At 40.4% G+C, this 9,988-nt stretch overlaps 1 protein-coding gene across 1 annotated transcript; it reads left to right on the forward strand.

Annotated features, from left to right (window-relative positions):
* The first annotated feature begins 310 nt into the window (after positions 1-310).
* Positions 311-9,309, forward strand: LOC104930778 (uncharacterized). The gene is made up of 6 exons (XM_027279468.1): positions 311-492; positions 2,093-2,169; positions 4,516-4,668; positions 4,820-4,912; positions 5,359-5,458; positions 9,254-9,309. Exons 2-6 carry the CDS (start codon positions 2,137-2,139, stop codon positions 9,307-9,309), a joined length of 435 nt encoding a protein of 144 aa, XP_027135269.1. The 5' UTR covers positions 311-492; positions 2,093-2,136.
* The last annotated feature ends 679 nt before the right edge of the window (positions 9,310-9,988 follow it).

The following is a 9,988-nucleotide window of genomic DNA, read 5'->3' on the forward strand; positions in this document are numbered from 1 at the left end:
GCAATAAATGTACGTTTTACTTTCTAAATCTATGCTGAATGAGAGCAAATTGTGTTTTATTAGTCCTTAGCGATACTTATCGTCATGGTTACCATAGTGTAGCACACTGTTAACCGAAGTTCATTCTACGCAAACAGTTTGAGTACATACCACTTTTAAAGATTAGTTTTATGCTTCTTAAACAGTATGAGTATATGAAGAGTGTATGAGACAGTCATTGTGTGTACTCATTTTTGTAGTTTACAAACTTGAAACTGTCAAGTTTTACCTCAGGCCACCGAGCTGCCCTGTTGTGATTGGCTCAAAACTCAAGACAAGTCTGTGCTTGTCCGGTGGCAGCTACAAAGAAAGTTGCGCCATTTTCTAATTTACACAGCGCAATTTAAGGTTTTTGGACAATACATGCCTGCATTTTTCTGTTTTTAGCAAGTCTGGACGTTTTTAAAGGACATTTGCCTGCTGTAAAGAGGATACCATTTCTGCCTGAATGAGGTGAGTTATTTTCTCTATTCAAGAATTAGGAATTTGAGGTTGACTTGAGGTAATTTTTGAGTAGCTCTCTCTACTTGTGTGTTTTTGACATACAGTTTTGCAACAGTGGTGTAAAATTCTAATTGTTCGATGTAGTTTTGAAAAAAAATCAATGCCCACTTTTAACATTAGCCTCATTTGCCCTGCTATTTTTGTTTAAAGCCATATTAAAATGCCTTGGAAATGCAAGTACTGCCCTGCCATCTGTGAGAAGAGAGCACAGCTTTTTAGACATTATAGGCTAAAACATGGGACTTGCCAAGAACTGTGCCCTTTCCTTGTTGCATCAGGAGTGTATGTGTACATTCAAATCTCTCAATGCAATTCTCTAGCCATTTATCCCGCTTTCACACCAGAACTGTGGATCAACCGCAAACTGTAGACTCTCAAATGAGTTTCGCTTTGTCATGTGAATTTCTTGAACCCTGCACTGAAACGGAATACTTTGCTCATCTGAGGAGTACTCACTTAAAAGTAAATCACAAAGTTGATTGTCCTTATAAAGACTGTAAATTTCAGAGCAGTGTATACTCCACTTTCAATGCACACAAAAGTAAAACACATAGAGAGCATACTTGGAAGAATTTCAAATCTGAAATAATTGTAAGTATAACCAATGATGCTTGTGATGAAGCAGCCCATGAAAGTCAGGGTGAGCTAGAGAAAATGGCAACTTCTGACACAGAAGACCTAGAGGTCATTGAAGAAGCCTGTGATGCTCTTTGTGGTTTAGGAAAACAGCTTGAAATAATCTGCATCTCTTTTATTGAAATGCAAACTATTCTTCATATCCCTGAGAGTGCTGTACAAGAAGTGATACAACACCTTTGCCAAATACATGACCTGTCACAACCATTACTGTACAGTAATGTCAAGGCAGTACTTAAGAAACATTATCCAGATGTGGATGAATTAGTTGTAAAAGAAATTGTCTGTCTAATTTCAGAAAGTAATGTGATGGCATCATTGTTGGCAAAACATGGATCCCTTGGAACTGTAAAAAGGAGGGCAGCCTATGTGAGGAATAAGTTTCCCCTGGTGATGCCTATAGAATATGTTGTTCAAAAAGGCACAAAAACTGTTGTATATGTCCCCATACAACACATGCTACAGAAACTATTAAACAAAACTGACATTTTAGATAAAGCAATGTCAGAAAATGTGCATGTTCCACATGAATATAGTTCATATGCCGATGGAGAGCACTTTAAGGAAAATTGCCTTCTTTCAGTGGATGAGTTCACAGTTGCACTGATACTATATCTTGATGACTTTGAAGTAGCCAATCCTTTGGGGACATCAAAGCTGAAACACAAAATGTGTGCAGTGATTGGGGTATTGCAGACCACCAAATACAGTACAACACAATCTATTCAGCTTGCTCTACTCTGCAACACATCCACAATCAAACAGTGTGGTTATGAGAACGTTCTGCAACCTCTTATCCATGATCTTGTCTCATTAGAACAGCATGGTGTTTATGTAGAGCAGCTAGGCACAAGTGTGAAGGGAACCGTTTTGTTTGTAGCAGCTGATAACCTTGCTGCCCATTCAATTGCAGGTTTCCATGAGAGCTTCAAAGTAAACAAATTTTGCAGAGTCTGCATGGCATCCAGAGTTGACATTCAGCAACAAGAGGTAAGATCTGGTTTGTTTCATCTCCGAGATAAGACTGTCATGACAGGCATGTGCAAGAGGTGATGAAAGACTCAAGCTTAAGTCCAAAACTATTGGGGGTAACAAGGACGTGCCTCTTACTAAAAGTTTGAAACACTTCCATGTCGTCATGGGTTACCCTCCGGACATTTTACATGATGTCTTGGAAGGAATTGTCCCAGTTGAGGTGTCTCTGTGTCTGACAGACCTGATTGCCAAGAAGTATTTTACTTTAGATATGCTAAATCAGGCCATAAGCTCCTTTAATTACACGTTTACAGACAAGACTGATCAGCCTCAGACAATTGGCAAAGGATTTTCAACCAAAGGGACCATTGGTGGAAATGGTCACGAAAACTGGTCCGTCATCCGGCTTCTTCCACTTTTTATTGGTCACTGTGTCCCTGAGGGAAATAACTCTTGGGAACTTCTCATGCTTCTCAAAGATATTGTGGAGCTTGTTGTGGGCACCTAAGCATACTGAGACACTCTGCATTTCCTGGAATACAAGTTGGCAGAGCACAGAGAGCTGCTTCCGTTTCAACCTTTCCAATTTCAGGTTGCGACCAAAACATCATTATGTGGAACATTACCCTCACCTGATAAAGAAATTTGGTCCTTTGACTGAGGTTTGGACTATGCGCTTTGAGGGTAAGCATAAATTCTTCAAAAAAGTAGTCAGAGAGTCCCAGAATTTTAAAAATGTGGCCCTGACTCTTGCTACTAAACACCAAAAAGCACTCAGCTACTATTTGGACTGTAGCTCATTTTTCAGGCCAGCAGTTGATATGGCAAAGGTTGCAATGGTCTTGGTCACATCTTTTCCCAGTGATGTTCAGAGAGTACTCCCTCAAAACATAACCACTACTGGATCAGTGCTTGTTGCATCATCTGTCTGCATTGACGGTCAAGTATAACATAGATATGATGCTTTGTATTGGTTCCTGTTCAGGTCTCCCTGAATTGGGCAGATTACAGATTGTTGCAGCTAACCAGACATTTTGTTTGTCTGCGAAAAAATGACATCATGGTACCATGAGCACTTTCGATCCTACGAGCTCTGCCACGCTGATGGCCCTTCTATGTGTGTGGTTAAGCTGTCTGATTTAAATGATGTCTTTCCACTGTCAGCTACAAAGTACAGGGAACTTATGGTAAACTCTTACGATTTGTTTTTGTTAAAACTGTCAATGTTTATTTTTTTCCTCAGATGGCTACCAAACAGAAGCTGACAATGAGGAGTTATTTTTTGTGAGGGCGACACACGAAAAATGACAACTGATCCTGGTCCAAATACAGTTGTGATGATTTAATTAAACTGGTTCAAGAAATCAGTTGAACCTGATTTACACTCTCACTTTGCAGTACGAGGACCCTGAATTACAACAATGCACTCTGTACCTTACAGACATTTCTGACCTCCCTGGAAACCTACATCCGAATATTCCTGTCCTTGATCTCATCCCAGTGCCACCAAAGTGAAATAAGCAGTGAAGTGAGCAGCCAAGCTGACACAGAGATCTTGTCTACCTCATCTTTGGGGGTCGAAAAGAGTGGCCTGAGGTATTTGACATTCCAAAGTTTCCTGTAGATGTGGAATACAGATTACGCCAAGGAAATCTGTTGCATCTTCGTGATGGCACTTACCTGAAAGTGACAAAGGATATGAAGCATGATATTCTTGAGAAGCTGGCGGAGACAATCTATGGCTACAAAGCTTACCCAACGAAAGAGGAGTTTGAAGTTGTCGCAAAAGCCTTGGTAGCAGAACACCCCTGCCTTAAAGAACAAGGCTCATCATCTGGCTGTCAGGGATGGATAAACAGTCTGAAATTCAAAATGGGGAATTACAGAACGAAAATGCGCCAGCTGGGACGGCCTGATGTAAACAGGTATGGTGGTAAATGTGGAAAAAACAATGGTGATGGTGAGCCTTCTCGAAAAAACATAAAGAAGCCAAGAAAAGGGGAGATCAATTACCTTCCAGAATTTCCAGAGGGAATGGATGTTGCTAGGCTTGAAGCTGTTCGAGAGGCCATGGTCAATGAAAGCAGAAGAAAAACCCAATGATTCTCTTATTAGAAAAAACATGGACATCACATTTGCCCTTAGAAGGGAGGAGGTTGTAAAGCATGAGCCTGACATTAGCCTGATGGTCCAACGCTGGCCAGCGCTTTTCACAGAAAGCCAGGTTTGTGAAAGTGTCCTTTAAATTTCTTGTCTTTTTTGTGTTATATACATGATTGGACAACTTGTGCAGAGAGGTTTATTAGTGTTAAAAGTAACTCTGCCTGTATATCAAAACTGAAGTTATTTCATATTTTTCAGGTGTACTTGGAGTTTAACAGGGTTGTTGGTAGAAATCTTAAAGAAGAGTTCTTTGGTGTCCTTGATGGTTTGTGTCCAAGCTTGATGGAAATCTTCAAGAGGAAGACAGGCCGGATAGGCAAGCAGTTAGCTGACCTGGTACAACAGACAACGGGGGGTGATATTCTGTTTTTTTTGTAATTGATATCATGGGTAGTTCATACATATTACAAAAACAAATTCTTCCACCTTCCCTTGTGGTACTTCTCTATATGAACAAATAAACTGATATATGATATATTTCTTGTGTTATATCTCTTTTCAGAGCACTGAGCCAACAGCCATTAGATGCCTTATCCTGAGAGGACTTCCAGTCATTCTTGGGGATGATGCATCTATGTTCTTTAAGAGCAGTTCGGTGAGTAAAGTTTTTTGATTGGTGACTCAGTTTTTCCATTCTCCTATGTTTTGTATATTTGGCATGATGAGTTATGATAATTACCATTTATGAAGATGTTTCATTAAACTTAAGTTGATTTTAACTTGATAATGTGCTTTCACTGTTAGCAAGAGGAAAATAATTACTGCATTTAATACTGCAAATTGTGCAAAAATTCAAAGGGCTTGTATAGTGACTTGATTTCTGCAAAAACAAAAAACCTAAACAACTGAGGGGCTGATGCTGGAACTTCCAGTCAACCTCAACTGAATGAATCCAAACATCTCCAATGTATTTATATATTTCCTTAATGATCTACACACACTTATCCCAAAATAACTTGAATGGAGAACAAACAAAAAAGACCACGCAGTTGATTGTTGACAAATTACTGAATATCTTTTGTCTTGTTTCTCGCACTATAGAATCTTAATGAGGGAGACTCTGTGGGCATTCCCGTGGAATCCTCTGCTATGAGGACACCAGTGCTGCAAGCCCAGCATGCCACATTAAAACCCCTCAAGAGTGGGGATCATCCTAGAGGGCAGCCTTGTCATGGAAGCACTCACCAACCTACCTCAGGCAATGTGCCTCTTGTTTGGCTTTACCTACGCACTTCACCTGCAGTACCCGAAGTGCTTAAAAAACACATTTGCCTTCATTCAGCAGGTAATGCTAAATTTGGGTCGAAGTGAGCTACCTCCCAAGGTTCAAAAGCTGAAGAATGATCTTGCAGTGTAAGACACATTTATGCTCATCACACAAGTCTTCATGTTCATGGTCAGTGTTGTTGTTTTCATACTTGAAAATTGTTCACAGAGCAAAATTATTATTTTTTGGTTCCTCTCACACCTTCCAAGGTTCAAAAGTTAAGAATGATCCTGAAGTTTAAGACACATGTATGCTTATGACACAAGTCTTCATGTTCATGGTCAGTGTTATTGTTTTTTTCATACTCGGAAATTGTTCATAGGGCAAAATTATTATTTTTTTTTGGTTCCTGTCCCACCTCCCAAGGTTCAAAGCTAAAGAGGATCTTGAAGTTTAAGACACATGTATGCTTATGACACAAGTCTTCATGTTCATGGTCAGTGTTGTTGTTTTTTTCATACTTGAAAATTGTTCACAGAGCAAAAAATTAAAAAACTATTGCTGTGATTGTATTTGGAAGGAAATCGTTTCCTATTCACTACACAATAATTCAAATATGTTTTGTTTGCTGCATTATAGAAAGGCACTGTAAGGTATATCTGTAATTTGTTTGTTGTTGTGTGTCTAAATAAAATAAATAAAATGTACTACATTGTTTGGTCATTGACAAAATAATAATTTAATAGGAATTGTCTTTTTCCAAGTATAATATTTAAGATTTAATATATTCATATTTTTAATAAAACTAGAATTTAAGTTTTTGGACTTATAATATTAAGTTTTGACTATTGTAATTTTAAGTAGACTCCACTATATTTTTTCTATTGTGATTACTTAAACCATTTAAGTGTATATAACTTAAAATGTTAAATTCTGACTATTGTACATTTAAGTTGACTATACTTAAACAAATTAATTTTCTTATGTCAATAACTTAAACCATTTGAGGCAATCACTTGACGCAAATGGTTGAGTACAATCAACTTATCCGGGTTTACAGTGCAGTTAATGCTTTCCGAGCATGTATCTATTTACATCCATGTTCTGAGTCTAAATCCTTGAGGCCGATCGGCCGTGATGAGTTCTGTATTTAACTGCTACACTATCCAGCCTAACCCTGTTACATCCAGAACATGGATGGAGGAGTCTGCCGCCGTTGTTATGCCACCGTTGTTATGGTAACCATGACGATAAATTATCGCTAGAGGACACAATTTGCTTTTATTCAGCATAGATTTAGAAAGTAAAACGTACATTTATCGCTAGAAATGTCCTCTTAGAAAGTTATTTTTTGAGACAAAAATAACTCCATAGACAAGTATTCTCAAGTATTGCAGTACTCATAGAACGATCTTCACCTGTCTCAGACACAGAAGACTGAAAAAAAAGAACATTGCTCAAAATGTCAACATGTCCTTGCAAACCTACTGTACAAAGAGCCTCAGCACAGAAAACCATGCAGTCAAAGTGATTTTACTGAGACTTCAGGACTATTCTGTGATCAGCACATTACCAGTGACATGATGCGATATTAGATTAGATTAGATAATACTTTATTTATCCCACAACGGAGAAATTCACTTGTTAACAGCAGCGAAAAATAGAATCAAGGAGAGAAACACAAGTGTACATATTTACAAAAAGTACTAAAGTAGAATGTGCAGGTTTAAGAATGTGCAGATTTACAAAACAAGTACTAAGGTAGACGAAAAAACAAACAAAAAAATTGCAATGGGGCATGAACAGGAGACTACAACATGATCAGGTGCAGATGTTGTAAAGTCTCACAGCAGCAGGGATGAAGGACCTGCCGAACCTCTCCTTCTTACAGCGTGGGTGTAGCAGTCTGCTGCTGAAGGAGCTGCTCAGAGACCCCACAGTGTCATGTAGGGGGTGAGAGGGGTTGTCCATGATGGATGTCAGCTTAGCTAACATCCTCCTCTCACCCACTTCCTCTATGGAGTCCAGAGGACAGTCCAGGACAGAGCTCGCTCTTCTAATAAGTCTGTTGAGCCTGACATTGAGCCTGTCAGTATGTGACTGACACCATATGCTCCCATCTTTCTTAGAAATAAAAGTACTGCGTTGTAAAGCAAAGTTTTTACATGGCAAAATAATAATAAAAAAAAAGAGAAAAAACATTTAAGAGTTGTCCAAACCACCAAAAACAATGTCAGATCCAACTTCAAATGCAACGGCCACATGATCCATCAAGTGAAGCAGAGCTCACAGGCAGGCCTATCACACTGCCTGTACTGCCGGCAGTGTAAATCACAGCAGCAGTCGAGTCGTATTGCCTCCAACTTAAAAATGATCACGTATAGTTGCTCACACAATTCATGTTTATGGTCGGAAATGTGATGGGGCAGTTTATTTTCAAACTGCTGGAACATGCATTATTCAAGCTCCTTCTTTACAAGAAAGTGACTTTGAAGAGGTGCTCCCTCTGGTACAGCATGTACACTCTTTGGGAATGCATGACTTCATAATCAGCAGTGATCTGAAAACAAGACTTGGAAGTAAAACTGAGTTTTGGAGCGGACTACTTTACTGTGTAAGATCTCTACTAGAGTTTGGCTGTGGGCCTTTGATCCAGCCCAGACTATGAAAACGTCATGACCTGAAGCTAGAAACCCACAGCTGCCATTATTACAGACCTATAGAGCCATGAATTATGATACGATATAAAACTGAGATCAAACGTTTCCACAGATACCAAACACAATCAGGCTAAATCTAAGATGTAGACAATAAGTAAAATGTGTTGATGGAATCAGGGCCGGTCCTAGCTATGGGCAATGTGGGCGGCCGCCCAGGGCGCATTCTCCGTGGGGGGCGCACGAACGCCCGAAAAAGCAAAAAACCTCGGTAATTTTCGATACCGCTCATTAAGTTAGCGGAGCGGGCGCCCCGATAGCGGGGTGTTGACAAGGCAGAGGGGGGCGTCGGACAGACCGATGGGGGCGCACGCATTCCGGGACGCACGGCGCATCCAGGGGCGCACGGGCGGCCGTTCGGGCGCACGAGAAAATGTTCGCCCTGGGGGGGGTTCGCCCAGGGCGCAAATGTGGCCAGGACCGGCGCTGGATGGAATATTCAGCCATAAAGTAAATTGAACATTCCACTGAGATCCAATCAAACAGGTTCAAAATATTCCTTCTATACAGTACGGTTCAGGTATAGAATCTATAATATAATAATGCAAAATATGTCATGGAAAATGCAATGTTTCAATTCATTTATCTTTTGATTTTTTTAGGTTGTGAATATGTCCATCATCAAAGTTTACGCCTGAGCTTTCCCTCATATGATGGTTTCCTCGCGTCCCAAACCCTGTTACTAAATTACAGAAGCTTGTTGTTGTTTAGCTTCCCGGTGAATATACATATGCCATAATCATGAATGATTATCCAGCTCAAATGTTTCTGAACCGCCACAGAGACGAACCCAGCTGCACTTTGAGAACCAAAACGCGCCGTTTCTATGTAGCTCCATGTGCAGACCCGGAGGCACAGAGGAAGCGCTTTCACCCGGCTCACGTAAACGCACCACTGTCGTCTGTTGTCATGAGGCTTGACGGTGTTTCTGTTTGACTTGTGGCTACGTCAACTGGCGACCGCTCACGTTAAACCGAAACACCGTGTGGCACGGTGTGCTGACTGTGCTCAGCCGGAGCTCAGCCTGTGAGCTCGCTGAGCATGAACGAGGACACACCGAGTACCTGAGTGTTGAGCTGCCGTCACCGCTACAGCACACAGCTACAGTTAGCGCCGCCAGCTAAGCTCATTTAAAGGGACCGACATGCACGCGCAAGTCCTGTCACACTGTACACTGCCACGCGAGCAGAGATGACGCAGTGCGCGTGCTCGCTGTGCCTGATAGAATACAGTTTTAAAGAAATGAACAAAGCAGTCAGTGTGTTTTTAATGACCGAACTCATGAATGACACCGAGCCCTCCGGACAACACGTTCAAACAACACACACGCTGTACTCACCTGCTCAGAATCCTGCCGTTGCATTGTGGGAAGTGTAGTTTAATGCACGCGGTGTAAGCAGGGAACTACGACGTTGCCACTTTAATAAAACTACAAGTACCAATGCGAAAGGAACGCAGGCTTTATGTTGCGTTTAGGGCAAGTAGGAATACTTCAGATTCGTGAATTATGTCACTGAAATTGTATCTTATTTACTTCTTTGGTTATTTTGACTGTGACGTAAATCTGTATTTATGATTTATTTAAGAGAAACCTTGGCATAATAATGTGAGCATGAACACAACTGACAACAAACACTCAATATACAGAAAGTATGGACGTCCATTTCAGCCAGCGTGATAAGAAAAATACTTTTTCATTATAATGACTTAATATCTTAAAATAATGAGTTAGTATTTAATAAATAAT

Source organism: Larimichthys crocea, chromosome VI (assembly GCF_000972845.2).
Source record: "Larimichthys crocea isolate SSNF chromosome VI, L_crocea_2.0, whole genome shotgun sequence".
Lineage (NCBI taxonomy): Eukaryota > Metazoa > Chordata > Actinopteri > Sciaenidae > Larimichthys > Larimichthys crocea.